The sequence below is a fragment of the Piliocolobus tephrosceles genome, chromosome 9, assembly GCF_002776525.5.
Source record: "Piliocolobus tephrosceles isolate RC106 chromosome 9, ASM277652v3, whole genome shotgun sequence".
NCBI lineage: Eukaryota > Metazoa > Chordata > Mammalia > Primates > Cercopithecidae > Piliocolobus > Piliocolobus tephrosceles.
Window position 1 is genome coordinate 14,267,095 of NC_045442.1, and position 16,893 is coordinate 14,283,987.

Sequence of the window (16,893 nt, forward strand, 5' to 3'; positions counted from 1 at the left end):
CATGCCCTGCCTTTGGGTGGGTCAGACCTCACTATCCCTAGAGCCTGCCACGCAGGAGCCAGGCTGGCGTGACCAGCAGTCCATCTAGTGGTGGAAAACTTTGTCATAAGCTGTTCAAAGACTGAAATCATCACCCTACCCCCTGCAGCCCTTCGTCTTAAACCAACACCTTGGGATCCAGAGGTGGAGGGAGCAGGAGGCCCAAGGGCAGGGGCAGGGGCGTCAAGGTTGCTTTGTGTCTAGAGCACCAGCTCAGACCACCGCTTCTCCGCCCTGTGCAGACCCCCACAGGCTGGATGTGAGGGTGTTCCACACTGTTCCCCTCACCCCCCTTCCCTTGCTTCCTGGGTGCCCCTGCCCCACCCAGACTTTCTCCTGGAAGCCTCCGCTGACCACCCCAGTCCGCAGCAAGGAGTGCCCTCCGCTCTGGCTCGGTGGGCTGCACCCCCCACCACACCCTAGCATGCTCAGATCCCTGTCCCTTCAGCCTGTTTGCTGTTTGGGGGACAGACTGGGGCCAGGCCCAGGGAGGGGAGCCCTCAGCTTGAGGGTGGCGTCTGGCCACCAGGAACTCACCATCTTGCAGATGGACTCGGCCTCCTCGGAGAACTTGCGGGAGTACACCTCTTCGGTCTCCAGGACCCGGCGGTCCACCTCCTCCCGCTTCACCTTCTCCTTGCGGCCGCGGAATGGCGACTGGCCCTCGATCATCTCGTAGATGAGGCAGCCCAGGCCCCAGTAGTCGGGGCTCAGGCCGTACCTCTGGTTGTTCAGGACCTCTGGAGCTGGGGCCAGAGGAGAGGAGAGAGGAGTGAGGAGTGGGGAGACAGCTAGTGGCGCTGTTCACAGAAGGCCTGGAGGTTCATGGCTGGGACAGTGGCCGCCACCAACTCCTACCCCGCCAACTGCTGTGAATACCACCTCCTCCAGGGAGCCTGCCCTGATGACTCTCCTCTGTGCCCCCGAAGGACTCTGATTGTAGCTTTAGAACTCTGACCACTGTGGATGGAGGTGTCCTGCACTCTTGATGTCCCCTCGCCTAGAACATGAGCTACTTTATTCACTACTGTAACAAGTATGACACCTGGCACAGAACAGGTGCTACTGGTATATTTGTTTCAATGAATAAAGGTGTATCTACCCAAATTAAAGATGATCTTAAATTTATCTGTAATTCAAACAATCTCTTGCTATGTCTTCTCTACCACTTTGATAAAGCGAATTACAGATTCACCATAGAAATACAAAAAAGATAGTTCTGCATCATCAGCACGTACGTCTGGAGGGAAACGCATCCACACATGTGCTGGTTTGCACACGAGAGCCTGGGCAGACAGATGCATGGAACACTCTGCAAAAGGAGACCCAGGCAAATGCACACACAGGTAGGCAGATCTGTCATCCACCCATCCATCATCTATCCCATCCGTCCGTCCATCCATCCATCCATCCATCCATCCACCCGCCTACATCCCTATCACTCGTCAATCAGCATTCACGTGGGCACACACACACACACATACACACAGACACACACCCCACAGGTTGCCAAATGTCATGCAATCTGAAAAGGGCCCTCTAGCACCAGAGGCAAAGTACACCTCCCACGCAGCTGCTGTTGGCACCAGCCTGACCAGAGGGTGGCAGCGTGCCTGGTCCTCGAAGCTCTCTGGGGCCCCCGCCTCTCAGGGGAAGGAGGGTAGGCGTGTGAAATGCACAGGAGGAAGCCCAGGGCGTGCCCCAAATTGGATGGAGGATTCTAGGGCACAGGACTTAACTCTGGGTCTCTTCCCTGCAACCCCCAGGACTCTGGTCTCAGAGCAGACTAAGGAAAGGCGTCAGGAACCCAAGGCTGCTCTCTACTGGAATCACGCTTGGTGACGCAGCAGCTGTGCGCGCCTCTCATTTGGGGGCTCTTCTGAATTACCTCCTTCCTCTCAAGGGTCTCTCCTCCTAGACCTCTGCCTCAATGTGGCCTCCCCTAGCAGCGCTGTGTGCGAGGCCCCGACCCCTAAGAGTGGCTTGGCTTTGGACACGGGTGGGGCTGGGACCTGGGAGTGCAGAGAGCTCAGAGCAGTCATCACATCTGGGGCCCCGTGCTCTCCCTCCCCCTGGCTAAGGCCACCCCCAGCAGCCCCGCAGTGACTGTGACTCTGCGTGTGACCAGCAGTGCACAGAGGCCAGCGGCTCTGCGGGCAGGCCCTGGGGGCTCGGCTGGCAGTGAGCAGGGGCGGCCCCAGTGGGTATCGGGGTGCATTGACAGAGGCAGCCCAGCACTCACCCATGTAGCCAACAGTGCCCACCCGGCCGCGGATCAGGTCTCCGTCGGGGATCTTCACAGCCAAGCCCAGGTCTGAGATCCTAATGTGGCCTGAGGGGGACAGCAGGGTCAGTGCGTTCCCGGGACAGCCGCATGGGCGCCGGGCCTTGCTGTGTGCCCGTGGGCAAGGCACACGCGCTCTCGGCACTCTCATCTGTCCAAGGACAACAGGGACCCCAATCTGCCATCTCAGGGTGACCACAAGCCCCGTGGGAGAGTGCAGTTGTGGAGGACACAGGAGAATGCCCACTCTTCAGGAGTGGAACATAAAGATGCCATAGGACGCCTGGACCCGGCTGGACGTTGACCGACCCGCCTAGTCAAAGGCCGAATGGGCTTCTTGGAAGGCTGAGGTCACAGAGAACCTTGGCTTGGTTCTGGGATTACTTCATGGGAAAAATGTGAGGTCCTTCTGGCATTCTGCAACAATTTGCTTAAGGGGAAAAAATGATAAAACAATTTGGGAAGCAGCTCCCAGGCCTGCCTTGCTGGTCTCCGGAGGTTGGTTGTTTTTCACTTTAGAGAAACGAGAAGGGAAAATGTCTGGTCTGACCCGGCAGAGCCTGGAGATGAATCTGAGCTCACAGCCCAGCACTGACCCCGAGAGCGGGAGACGCCGAGCTGAGCTCCACTTCGGCCTTTGTCCCTCCCACGGCCCACCTGGGGAGGGTCACAGCCACAACTTACCCCTGCAGGAAGGAGCACGTCCCCTTCCCTTCCCTGCCTATGGGCAGCAGGGCCCCATCCCCACCCCTCCAGCCTAGATGTCAGCAAGGGCCAGTGTCGAGACCCCGTCAGGCTACAGCTGCATGGACTCCCTGGCTCGGTGGCGGCTGACAGTCGGGACAGCAGAGGAGCAGTGTGGGCTTTGTTCTGAGACCAAGGGAGGCACTGGGTTCATCCAGAGACGGCGGCAGGCCTGGGCCCTCCGACCGCCCCTCCACAGGGCAGTAGCCCATGCAGACCTCTCTTCAGGTCATCAGCGACCTAGTTTCTCCCCTCCCTCTCCTGAGGACTGCCAGGGTGTGGGGCCTGCTGGCAAAAGACCCAGTTTCTGCCCTCGGCTCCCCACTGATGCTGCTCAGTGACTCTGGCAGGATGGCTCCCCTGAGGCTCAGTTTTGTCATCTGTAAAATGGACACAGAGTTGCTGTCTTGACCTTCTCTGTGCAGGTGGGAAGATCTAGTCAGATCAAAGGTGTGGAAATCACCCAGGCACAGCGGCTCACGCCTGTAATCCCAGCACTTAGGGAGGCTGAGGCGGGCAGATCACTTGAGGTCAGGAGTTTGAGACCAGCCTGGTCAACATGGCAAAACCCCCTTTCTACTAAAAATACAAAAATTAGCCGGGCGTGGTGGCACATGCCTGTAATCCCAGCTACTTGGGAGACTGAGGCAGCAGAATAGCTTGAACTGGGGAGGTGGAGGTTGCACTGAGTTGAGATCACGCCATTGCACTCCAGCCTGGGCAACAAGAGTAAAACTACATCTCAAAATAATAATAATAATAATAATAATAATAATAATAATAATAATACAAAAACTAGCCAGATGTGGTTGTGCATGCCTGTAATCCCAGCTACTTGGGAGGCTGAGGCAAGAGAATCACTTGAACCTGGGAGGCAGAGGTTGCAGTGAGCCGAGGTCATGCCATTGCACTCCAGCCTGAGCAACAGAGTGAGACTCTGTCTCAAAAAAAAAAAAGGTATAGGAACTATTTTCCAGGTGTGAGGCTACACAGCTATGAAGGTTACTGGGATTGTTCTTGCTATTCAGTGCCCACAGCCAAGAGAAAATAATGATGGTAATGTACAAACATAATGCCTAAGACATTTACAGCTGGCTAGACTGACAAGCAACTCCCTCTCAAGCTGTCGTGTAGGAGCCTTGCCACAACCCTCTTCCCTCTGGGTGGGCAGGGCAGGGCAGGACGCTTTGTTTCCATTTCACAAACAAGATGAAAGGTGGAGAACTTAGTGGAAGTTAAGTATTTGCCCAGCGTCTCTGAAATTCTGGACTCCTTGCTCAGTGTGCTGTAGAGACCGCGCCCGGCCAGAAGTTATTTTAACACTTAGAGCCTTATGATCAAAGGGAATTTTAAAAACTCTGAATTTCTATGTCTCTCTGAACACTGCCTGTTCACCAAGCAGGAGCTCTGTCCATGCTCACAGCTTTCTCTCTTCCCCAGGTACCCAGCACTGAGCAGTGGGAGTAGGGCCTGTGGTCAGTCTCCCCAGCCCTCTCTGAGAATCCCTGGGAGGCCCTTTGCTTTCTCTGGGTTGCGATGCTCGCCTCAGCTATCAAGTAGGAAAAGACTTACCATAATCATCTAACAGGATGTTTTCAGGTTTCAGATCTCTGAAAGGAAAAACAACAAGCATCAGGGTGTGGGCATTCTGGGCAGGTAGGATGCACTGGCATCTGGCTGACCCCTCAGGCTAACCAGGCCTAAGTGACCACAGGGTGTTTCCTTCCCACCTTGTGGCTCAGGCTGTCTGGTTTGAGTCAAAATGATCTTCAACTCATTTCTCTCCTTCCAGTAATTTAAAGCAACACTGCTGTTTGCCACAGGCATTTTCCAACCCTGGAGGGTGACTGGGAAAGTTAGGAAAAGGCCAGTCATGGCCCCTGTTCACACATCAATGACTCTAGGGCTGAGGGTACTTCTGGTGGGGTAACAGAGCCCCTCCAAGGCTGGGAAGGCCCTGCAGGTCTCAGGAAACCCTGAAGGCAGAACAGGGCCTGGAGTGAAGGGAGCTGCACAATTGGGAAGAGAGGATTGAAGGGGAGAAGGTGGGGGTACAGGAAAAAGACCCCCTTTGGGATGGGGCCTGCAGGAGACTGGCGCGTTCCCCAACTCCAGCTACACTACAACGCTGGAGAAAGCACAGCCATAGGGCATGGCGTAGGTGTGGATGCCTTATCCTGTCCCTAACGTCTCTTTTCTTGATGATGGAATCTTGCTCACAAGAAGGGGAGCCTCTGCATTCCCAGGATTGGGGGAGAGCCAGCAGAGGAGCTGGTTTTATAGGAAAAAGTCTTCTCTATGGGTAAAAGAACAGCCAACAGGAGTGTGTGCAACTCATTAAGCCATGGGGCAAACAGTACACAGGATCTGGATGGAGGCTCCAGTTCTCAACCACTCAGCTTTGTTTATTTAACTGATGGCAGCTGTCCTCATGCAGAGTGGTTAATGTACCCAAATCCAGCCAGTGAGCCTCATCAAATGATAATTGGTGTTTGTATATCCTTATTTATCACAAAATACTTTTGTTGCTGTTGTTATTTAAACAGCATTCTTTTGATGTGTTAACAATTCCAAATAAGGGCAGGAGCCATCATCTCAACAAGCCAGCTGCCACCAGGCTAGCATGGCAGCTCACTAGTGGGCACTGGTCAGAGCCGAGCCCAGAGAGAGGCTGTGGCGAGTGGTCACAGTCAGGGAGGAGGCACTGTGGCTCTTTTTGCCCCTGGAAGAAGAGAAGCTGGAACTTGGAGGGCTTTCTTTTTTCTTTTTAAATAAAAGGCAATCAAGTAGAGAATTCTTTGTCCAACCCTTAGGGAAAATTTTCCGACTCTTCACTTGAATGAAAACAAAATAGAAACATAAATGGGGAGATGGCATGGGGGGAAGGGCATGTCATCAAGACCATTCTTTCTTGTTTTCAAAACCTTCCTGGTCCCAAGATGAGCTCCACTGTAAAGGTCTTCAGACGGGGCTGTGTGTTGGGGTCTGCCAGAACCAAGAAGGAGGTTCCCTCCTGTCTGAAGTTTTAGGGGTTTGGATTTCTTTGCATCAGGATGCTCTGTCCTGGCATCTTTTGGGATCTCCCTCCCACCTCCCCCTTCTCAATAACTCTTCTCCCAAGTTACAGAAGAAAAGCAGCTTCCTCCCCTCCCGAGTATGACTGTAGCGACCCACTCTAGATGTCAAAACCCCCAGTTCCAAAGGACTGATTAGAAATGAGATCTACTTGGCTGGGCGCAGTGGCTCATGCCTGTAATCCCAGCACTTTGGGAGGCCAAGGAGGGTGGATCGCGAGGTCAGGAGATCGAGACCATCCTGGCTAACACGGTGAAACCCCATCTCTACTAAAAATACAAAAAATTAGCCGGGCATGGTGGTGGGCACCTGTAGTCCCAGCTACTTGGGAGGTTGAGGCAGAAGAATGGCGTGAACCCAGGAGGCAGAGCTTGCAGTGAGATTGCACCACTGCACTCCAGCCTGGGTGACGGAGCAAGACTCCATCTCAAAAAAAAAAAATAGGAAAAGTTATTTTATTTTATTTTGAGACAGAGTCTTGCTCTGTCACCCAGGCTGGAGTGCAGTAGTGATCTTGACTCACTGCAATCTCCAGGTTAAAGCGATTCTTTAGCCTCAGCCTCCCAAGTAGCTGGGACTACAGGCATGTGCCACCACGTCCAGCTACTTTTTGTATTTTTAATAGAGACAGGGTTTCACCACGTTGGCCAGGCTGGTCTCGAACTTCTGACCTCAGGTGATCTGCCTGTCTCAGCCTCACAAAGTGCTGGGATTACAGGTGTGAACCACCATATCTGGCCAGAGAAGTTGTTTTAACACTTAGAGGCTTATGGTCAAAGGGAATTTCAAAAAAACTTGTATGTATCCATATATTTGTTTTAGGGCCTTATGGTCAAATGGAATTTCAAAAACTCTTATATGTATCCATATATTTGTTTCAGAGATGTACGCTCATCAGTGAAAGACTTTCAGGCAAAAAATACTATTAACATTCTGGGGGGATGGAGAGAGTGAAGGAAATGATAGAAAATTCCTCATCGCTAAAGAGCTTTCTGTGCATTTTTTGGATAAATGCAGGTGCAAATCAATTCGCTACAGCAACTAGAGATTCCACTGGATCCCTTGAAGCACGTAATGTAACTGCTCAATTTCAATATATTAAAAATTGCCACTATTTCAATACGATGGAATATTTCAAATGTCTACTTATAATGCAGTGTCACAGAGATTTTCAAAATTCTTTCAGAAGGACTGGGAGAAAAATCTGAAGGGCACTGCTCCTTGTGAGTGGAATCCGGACGCCCAGCCCTACAATGTCCAGGTCCCTATATGATTGAGGTGGGAGGAAAGGGGGGTGAAGACCAGAGCAAGCTGAGGACAGTGTGGGGTGGGACAATGGGCCACTCTATTCTGCTTGTGGGCAGTGACCCCACCCAAGTCTTCCCAGGGCTGATCCCAGATAACGGCCACCAGGCCCCTTCTGACCTTCCCCAGGTGCTAGGATGGAGACAACTGGAGGGAGCAGTGGTCACGGCCCGTTCTCCTTGACTTGAAGGAGCAGTCAGTTTCGAGAACATCATTTCACTTGCTTGACTTCCCTAAACTTTGGAGGCTGGAGAACACTAGCCAGAGGGTGGCAACCTCGCTTCCTCAGTGCCGGGGGCCCCAGGTTCCTGGAGTGGAAAGTCTGTCCGACTCTGCGCCCTCCCCTGGTGCTGACCAGGGCTGATTCCCAGAGCGATGGCGACCACCTACCCGAGGGTGCGGAGGTGCTGGCCCCACCCTCTCGGACTTAGACTTGGAAGGCCTTAGTGCCCTCCACTCACCGGTAGACGGTGTTCTCGCGGTGGAGGTCCTCTAAGCCGCAGAGGATCTCTGCCGCATAAAACAAGGCCCGCTCCTCCTCGAAGCCAGGGTTGCCCATGTTGTAGATGTGGAACTTCAGGTCGCCCCCATTCATGATGGTCAGGACCAAGCACAGCGCATCCTTGGTCTCGTAGGCATAGGCGAGGTTGACCTGGGAGCACAAGAACAGTGCCATGGGGAGGTCATGAAAATGGCCACTCACTTCCGCTTCCCTCCTCAGGATCCTGGGAACTGGGGTGGGAGGGAACAAAGGAGCCTCACCCTGCTCCCCTGCACCCAGATGGCCTCTGCAGTGACCCTGCCTACGGCCTCTTTGGCTGATAAGGGGCTCACACCAGCTCCTCCCATTCAGTGGCTCAAGGTGAGAAGGCCAAGGTGGGTAGGGCAGGCTGGCACCCTGACCTCCCAGTGAATCCAACAGGATGGCGTCCGTGCTCCCTGCACAGAAGCACATGTGTGCATCAGCTGGAGAAGACTGGATGGATGGCCAGTCAGAAAAGCAGGGCTCACCTGCCCTTCTAGCTGTGGAAGCCATTATCACAGGGCCAAGTGAGGGTGAGCTGGAGGGGCAGTGGGGCTTTGGGAAGTGGAACATAGCCTGGTAAAGGCTTTCTCTTGCATACAGGATGTGCCTGGTTGATATGGTTTGGCTCTGTGTCCCCACCCAAATCTCATCTCGAATTGTACTCCCATAATTCCCATGTGTTGTGGGAGGGACCTGGTGGGAGATAACAGAATCATGGGGGCAGTTTCTCCCATACTGTTCTTGTGGTAGTGAATATGTCTCACAGATCTGATGGTTTTATAAGGGGAAACCCCTTTCACTTGGTTCTCATTCTTCTCTTGCTATCGCCATGTTTAAGAAGTGCCTTTCGCCTTCTGCCGTGATTGTGGGGCCTCCCCAGTCACGTGGAACTGTAAGTCCTTTAAACCTCTTTCTTTTATAAATTGCCCAGTCTCGGGTATGTCTTTATCAGCAGTGTGAAAACAGACTAATAGAGTAAATTGGTACCAGTAGAGTGAGGCAGTACTGAAAAAAATACCCAAAAACGTAGACACGACTTTGGAACTGGTAACAGGTAGGGGTTGGAACAGTTTGACGGGCTCAGAAGATAGGAAAATGTGAGAAAGTTTGGAACTTTCTAGAGACTTGTTGAATGGCTTTGGCCAAAATGCTGAGAGTGATATGGATAATAAAGTCCATGCTGAGGTGGTCTCAGATGGAAATGAGGAACTTGTTGGGAACTGGAGCAAAGGTGACTCTTGTTATGTTTTAGCAAAGAAACTGGTGGCATTTTGTCCCTGCCCTATAGATTTGTGAAACTTTGAACTTCAGAGAGATGATTTAGAGTATCTCACAGAGAAATTTATAAGCAACAAAGCATTCCAGGGGTGACATAGGTGCTGTTAAAGATATTCAGTTTTATAAGGGAAGGAGGACATAAAGGTTTGGAAAGTTCGTAGCCTGACAATGCAATAGAAAACAAAATCCCATTTTCTGAGGAGAAATTCAGGCTGGCTGACTAAATTTGCATAAGTAACAAGGAGCTGAATGTTAATCCCCAAGACCATGGGGAAAATGTTTCCAGGGCATGTCAGAGGTCTTCACAGCAGCCCCTCCCATCACAGGCCCAGAGGCCTAGGAGGAAAAAGTGGTTTTGCAGGCTGGGTCCAGGGTCCCCATGCTGTGTGCAGCTGAGGGACTTGATGCCCGGTGCCCTGCGTCCCAGCTGCTCCATCTGTGGCTGAAACGGGCCAATCTAGAGCTCGAGCCATGGTGGAAGCCCCAAGCCTTGGCAGCTTCCATGTAGTGTTGAGCCTGCGAGTGCACAGAAGTCAAGAATTGAGGTTTGGGAACCTCCGCCTAGACTTCAGAAGATGTGTGCAAACACCTGGATGCTCAGGCAGAAGTTTGCTGCAGGGGCGGGGCCCTCATGGAGACCCTCTGCTATGGCAGTGCAGAAGGGAAATGTGGGGTCAGAACCCCCACACGGATTCCCTACTGGGGCACGGACTATTGGAGCTGTCAGAAGGGGGCCACCGTCCTCCAGACCCCAGAATGGTAGATCCACTGACAGCTTGCACCATTTGCCTGGAAAACCTGCAGACACTCAATGCCAGCCCATGAAAGCAGCCAGGAGGGAGATAGTACCCTGCAAAGTCACAGGGATGGAGTTGCCCAAGACCATGGGAACCCACCTCTTGCATTGCATGATCTGGATGTGAGACATGGAGTCAAAGGAGATCATTTCAGAGCTTTAAGATTTGACTGCTCTGCTGGATTTCGGACTTGCATGGGGCCTGTAGCCCCTTTGTTTTGGCCAATTCCATCCATTTGGAACAGCTGTGTTTACCCAATGCCGGTACCCCTATTGTAGCTAGGAAGTAACTAACTTGCTTTTGATTTTACAGGCTTGTAGGTGGAAAGGACTTGCCTTGTCTCAGGTGAGACTGTGGACTGTGTATGGACTTTTGAGTTAATGCTGAAATGAGTTAAGATTTTGGGGGACTGTTGGGAAGGCATGACTGGTTTTGAAATGTGAGGTCATGAGATTTGGAAGTGGCCAGGGGTGGAATGATATGGTTTGGCTGTGTCCCCACCCAAATCTCATATTGAACTGTACTCCCATAATTCCCATGTGTTGTGGGAGGGACCCAGTGGGAGATAATTGAACTGTGGGCAGTTTCTCCCATACTGTTCTCGTGGTAGTGTTTAAGTCTCACGAGATCTGATGGTTTTATAAGGGGAAACCCCTTTCACTTGGTTCTCATTCTTCTCTTGCCACCGCCATGTAAGAAGTGTCTTTTGCATTCCACCATGATTGTGAGGCCTCCCCAGCCACGTGGAACTGTAAGTCCTTCAAACCTCTTTCTTTTGTAAATTGCTTGGTCTCAGGTATGTCTTCATCAGCAGTGTGAAAATGGACTAATACACTGGTCCACCTGGCAAGGGGCCACCAAGAGAGAGGGGTCTAGTCCTCTGCTGGTAGAGTCCAGACACCCAAGGCTCTGTGAAGCAAGGCCATGGTGGGGTGGGAGGGGCAAATTATGCCAGAAGGTAATCCTTCTCCATGTAGGGAGGTGGCACACATGAAACCCGGCCATTGAGGGCCAGGCTAGGAACTGGCTGTGTCATAAAACTGGTGCATCAACATCAGCTATTTTTGAGAAAAGGAGACAAAATGACAGCCAAGGATGAGTGAGCTCATGGGGACCGTGCTTCTGCTGCAACGGCTATAGCTGTCACCTTCCTCCCACATCTGCCCAGGTGATCACTGAGAAAGGGCTCCAGGAGATGACACTGTGGGAACTCCCTGCCAGGGGCCGTGGATGGGGCACAGTTAAAGAAGGTGCAGCCATCGTGACTGAAGGCTGTGAAAGACGTGCCGCCCAGCTTTGTGAGTCACACGATCCTCTTCCCCGAGTAGGACCCACCAGCACCATCCGCGGCCAGAGCCAGCACCATCCCTTCAGAGACAAGGCTCCGCAGGCAGCATCCAGGGCCTCCTGCTGAAGCGGCTGCCGGTGGGGAGGAAGGTTCTGGACTCAAGGAGGCCCGTGGCTGAAATGGTGGCTAGAGTTAGCCTCATCCGCCTCATCTCCACATACCATGGCACTGCCCACACCTGCACCCCAGACAAGGCTGGCAGCTGAGGGTGGCCTGGGATGAGATCCCAAGATGCAAACTTCCATCCTCTTGGACTGCCACTGGTCTGTAGTGTTTTTTTTTGTTGCTGTTGTTGTTTGTTTTTTTGTTTTACGAAGTCTCACTCTGTCGCTCATGCTGGAGTGTGGTGGCACAATCTCAGCTCACTGCAATCTCTGCCTCTCAGGTTCAAGTGATTCTCATGCCTCAGCCTCCCAAGTAGCTGGAATTACAGGTGCCCACCACCATGCCCAGGTAATTTTTGTATTTTTAGTAGAGATGGGGTTTTGCCATGTTGGCCAGGTTGGTCTTGAACTCCTGACCTCAAGTGATCTGTCTGTCTCGACCTTCCAAAGTGCTAGGATTACAGGCGTGAGCCACCGTGCCTGGCCCTCTAGTGGTTTAAAGATGGAAAACAATTTCCATCCATGGGGACTGACTATACGGATTATGCTTTATCTCTTCGGGAGAATGATGCCCAACTTTAAAAGGGGTATGAATTAGAGGTCTGGATGGAGAAAAAGATCTACAACGTAAGGGAAAAACATTCCTCCATAAGAGGCACAGAAGATCCCACTGGCTAAAAATAATAAAGCCTGTACATGAATAAAACATGTCTGGAGTGATTAATCAAAGAGGGAAGCTTTTTGTTTTATTGTGTATCCTTCTGTGCTGTTTAAATTTTTACCTTGTGTATATATTATTTTTAATGTATGCATGTATTTATTCTTAGAGATGAGGTCTTGCTGTGTCACTCAGGCTGGGGTGCAGTGGCATGATCATAGCTCACTGCAGCCTCAAAGTCCTGGGTTCAAGCAATCCTCCTGCCTCAGCCTTCTGAGTAGCTGGGACTACAGGCATGTACCACTGCACCCAGCTTTATTTTTTATAACAGCATGTAGCAGAAGGTATTAGAGCTGACCAAATATCCATGCACTTCACATTTCCCAGCCTCCTCTGAAACTAACTTGTCTCTGTGCTGCCTGGTTCTGGCTGGCAGACTGTGGGTGAAATTGAGGAACATCTGTCCAGTAGAGGCAGTGGAAAGTCTCTGTGTGGAACCCCTAGCACTCACTTTCAAGGCTCCAGACGGGGCAGCTGTTAGAGGGAGGTGGTTGGCCCAATCTGATTGGACTTCAGGTGAGTGACAGATGAACCTCTGCTGTATTCAGCTACTTAGGGTTTGGGGCAAATTTGTTACCGCAGCAGGGCCCAGCCTAGACTGACTAACACAACGTACGCAGACTTGATAGTGCCATTCCAGGATGCCGGTCCTAAGGTCCCCAACATGATGGCACCAGCCTAGAGGGTCTGAGGAACCCACAGCTCCCAGGCTGGGCCCAGGTGAACTTACTTTTGTCCACTGAGGAGTTTACAAAGTGGTCCAGGAGAACAGAGGCATCAGTCTCACACACAGCAGGGAGGCAGGCACTGGCTGGCTCTGGGGATGGGACAAAGCCAGCCACAATCGACCACAAGAGGCCTTGTCATGGAGGAATGTCTTGCTGCCTTTCTGTAGCTCAGCCCTGTCACTGGCATTCCCCTTCCCTGGGGTGGGGACCTGCCGCATTAGAGGACCACACCCTTCCGGAGGGAGGGAAGCCCCAGGCCACAGAAGGGCGAGCCGGTCACTGGGCCCAGATGCTCACTCACCACAAACTGACTGTTGACCTTCTCGAGGATCTGCTTCTCGTTGAGGGCCATGGACTCCCCTTTCCTCTTTTTGATCCTCTTCTTCTCCAAGCGCTTGCAGGCGTACATTTTACCCGTGGCCCGAACCTGGCAGGCACAGACCTGCAGTGCAAGAAAGAAACCAGGGTGGCAGGAACACTGTGGAGGCCTGTCTCTAGCTCCTCCGGGGCCGGGACCACAGGGCTCCCAGGTGGAGAATGGATGGGGTCAGAGCCGGCCCTGCCTGGCTTCGTGGGTGCTCCAGGCTCCCAGGACCCCATGATGCCTGGCCTGGGACCCACGGCTGTCCTGGGCCCTTGCCCTCCCTCCTCCTCCCCTTCAAGGATTCCCAGTCCTGGAAGGGGCAGAATGAGCCACTCACACCAAGGCTTAGATAACTGACTGGGGCCCCAAGTACTGTCCCATTCCTAGGGCAACTGACTTTTCTCCTAGCGGCTGCTGGTAGAGAAGTTTGTTTTGGGAGTAGGTGATAGTAGATCCTCAAGAACCCTGACTTTATAATCCAGATAAGTGGGAACCAAAGCATTTGGGCTCAAGTCTTAGTTCTGCGCCACGTTTTCTGCATGCCTTTGGCTGGGTCACCTAATCATTCTGGACCTCAGCTTCCTGATCTCTATAATGGGAATAACAAGTCTTGCCTCGCATGCTGGTTAGATCGAAGATCAGATAATGTACAATGAAATCTCGAATCTTGCGTGACAGCGTCATCCAGGCACTGAGCAGCCAAGGCTGCCCAGCCTCCTCATGCCCTCACATCTTCCCACACACGACCAGGGCGGCCCATTTGTCCCCTGCAGGCTGGACCCTGCCTGAGGCTGGCGGGAGAGCCCCTCTGTCTCACCTGCCCAGCTCCACACCCTCCTTCCACCTTAGACACACCTGATAGCCCAAGGCCACTGACTCTCCCCACCCTCACTGCCCCCGGGGCCCACACTGGGCCGCTGGCATCCCCGGGGGACCCCTGCGCCGACCCTTTAGGTCGATCCAGAAGGGACAGGAAAGGTGACTTGAATATAAGAACTTTCCATTGAAAACGTGAATGTTCACTCACCTCCCCGAAGCCCCCTTTTCCTAGCACTCGGTACTGCCTGAAAGTGTTTTTGGTCACCGGTTGCCTGGAAGAAAGAAGAGTCCCACACTGCACACTGGTCTCACGGTGCCAAGACTCAGAATCCACAGGAAACTCAGCGGCACATGGAGAGTAGCTGGGCTGGGGTGTAATTCCGGGAGCCCCACAGCAGCCCCAGGGACCCCCCCCCAGGAATCAATGCTGGAGACTGGACCTTCAAGGACTTAGTCTGAAGCTGAGTGTTCAAATCCCAAGCCCCCCGGCCCCCAGCCCCCCGCAAGCTGGGGGATGCACAGGCCTCGCTTGCTCAGGCTTGAAAAATGTGAGCACAGAGGTGCCTGACCACACTTTCCACGTGGTTCTCCTCTCTCTGCAAATCATGTGGTGAAACTCAGAAGCAAGCTGTGCCTTCTGTGCAGGGAGGGGTGGGGGCCAGGCGCCACAGAGGACCAGCGGCCCACAGAGGACACGGAGGAGGTCACAGCCCTCCCTACACCTGTGCATCTCAGCCTGCCCAGCAGGATGGCAGTGCTTCCTGTCCTGGGCACAGCCTATTCCTTCCTGCGGGCACTCCTGCTGCTGGCCCAGGAGACCTGGCCTCAGGAGGGGGCAGAGGCTGCTGATCTTCAAATCATGTCCTGGGGATCTTTATCATTGGTTCCCAACCTTTCCACCACTGAGGACCATTTATTATATTTCCCACATAGATGAGGAACATGAGAAGATCCTGCCTGCCAAGATCGGACTGGAAGTAATGATTGCCTTGCGTCTTCCGACTCCTCGTTTTAATGAGCCAAAGCCATTTATGACATTGAATCAGACAAAACTTCTGATTATGAGGCATGATGGCACTTTTTGGACTAAACAAAGACATGGTCCCATCTAGTTGCCATAAAGGACATCCTGGTGCAGAGGGCTTGTGGTTTGCATTGCTGGTCTGTTTGGCTACAAATAATCAGCTTAAAACGTGAAAATTGGCTCTTGGCTCTCCAGGACTATTTTTGAGCACTGCCCCTAAACTCCTCAAAAGTCCCGACCAGGGCAGCGGTTGGCTAGAGGCTGAACAGGGCCAAAGAACTGAGTCAGCTGAGGATGACCAGGGAGCCTTCAGTCACCCAGCAGCTCTTGAACAAATGAGTCTTTCCTGGAAATCACATCTGCGGCACTACAGCCGCACTCAGGACGGCCCCGAAAAGCCAGGTACTCTCTGGCACCCTGTCTTGAATTTGCATGCCATGGCTCACTTCTCCCTTCAACAGTGCTTCCTCAGGACGCAGGGCCCAATCCTCACCGAAGCACAGAGCTGCCCCTCTGCAGGTCTCCCGCTCTTCCGCACATGAGCAGCTGGGCAGCCAAAGGGAAGACCGGTCACATGCCTGCCTTTACCATGTGGCCCAGGGAAGCCTTCCCTGCAGCCGCCCCCGAAACCACACGAAGGCTACCCGCCTAACAGTTTACGATGCATGGAGGAGAAATGGTTGGTCGGCATCTCCACAGAACTCCTCTGCTGGGGGAAATGAGTGGAATGCAAGTTCCCAGGAATTTCTTGGTTAACCTTGGGGGGAAAAAAATCCCTTGACTATTTCAGCAGTGCAGCACGAACAGGGCAGGATCTTGTGCAGGGTGCTATCCATTATGTAGGACATTCATTCTTGGCCAGGGTCCTGACCTACAGGCTCCAAAAACTTAATGCCTTCAAAAGGGTGAACTCTTAACTTCTTTGCAATCAGGCCACAGATTAAAAAGGACAATTTCTCCATTTCATGTGCTTGGTGCAGATAAGAAAAAAGAAAGCCAGTGACCACTGACAAAGGCTGCTATGGGAACTGGAGTGCTGGGTGGACCAAGGGCCAAGGACTTGGGAGGGGGACTCTGGGTTCAGGTTCCAGCCTTGCCAGGCGCTTGCTGAGTGGCCCAAGGCTGCTCCAACTCCTCTGAGGAAAATTATCATGAGAAGGCCTTATATCCAGTGGAGGGCTCTTTGTAAACTGGTGTTGTGTCAGATGTCATTATTTGAATTCCTAGGAATAAAGGACGTACCCTGCTCTGGGGGTCTCTATAGTAACAATACCTACTGCTCCAAGCATGCATGGGGGCTTGTATAATCCTCACACCAGCTCAGGGAGCAGGTATCATTATCGTCCCCATTCTGCAGATGAGAACACGGAGCCTTCAAGAAGTGAAATGAGCTGCCCAACGCCCTGGCTGGTAGTGGTGGGCTGGAGTTGGGGTCTAGGCAGCCCATGCTGTGTATCCTGACCCCACACTGCCACTCTGGGAAGGTACGCACAGATTGGAGTTGTGTGTTGCACAGCCCAGGGCTCCAGAACGGGGCGTGGGCATGGTGAACACAGTTCCACTAGACTGCCCTGTAATTGTCAGAATCAGGACTGACCCTCCAGCAAGAGTTGGCTGTGCCTCCCAGTATCAGACCTGGTGAAGTGTGGCTAATGGCAGTGATGCTGTCGATGGCAGTGATGCTGATGATGGCGGTGATGCTGATGATGGTGGTGATGCTGTTGATGGCGGTGATGCTGT

The 16,893-nt window shown here is 52.7% G+C and overlaps 1 protein-coding gene across 4 annotated transcripts in view; it reads right to left on the reverse strand.

The window, feature by feature from the left end:
* Positions 1 to 16,893, reverse strand: part of GRK5 (G protein-coupled receptor kinase 5) — a 255,238-nt gene that overhangs the window by 15,450 nt on the left and 222,895 nt on the right. For all 4 annotated transcript variants that reach the window (XM_023224349.1, XM_023224348.2, XM_023224351.2 and 1 more), the window contains exons 7-12: positions 14,338 to 14,401; positions 13,248 to 13,388; positions 7,909 to 8,099; positions 4,640 to 4,677; positions 2,282 to 2,371; positions 577 to 785 (exon numbers count right to left, since the gene is read on the reverse strand). In XM_023224349.1, the coding sequence (XP_023080117.1) occupies positions 577 to 785; positions 2,282 to 2,371; positions 4,640 to 4,677; positions 7,909 to 8,099; positions 13,248 to 13,388; positions 14,338 to 14,401 (733 nt within the window). The remainder of the gene's footprint in view (positions 1 to 576; positions 786 to 2,281; positions 2,372 to 4,639; positions 4,678 to 7,908; positions 8,100 to 13,247; positions 13,389 to 14,337; positions 14,402 to 16,893) is intronic.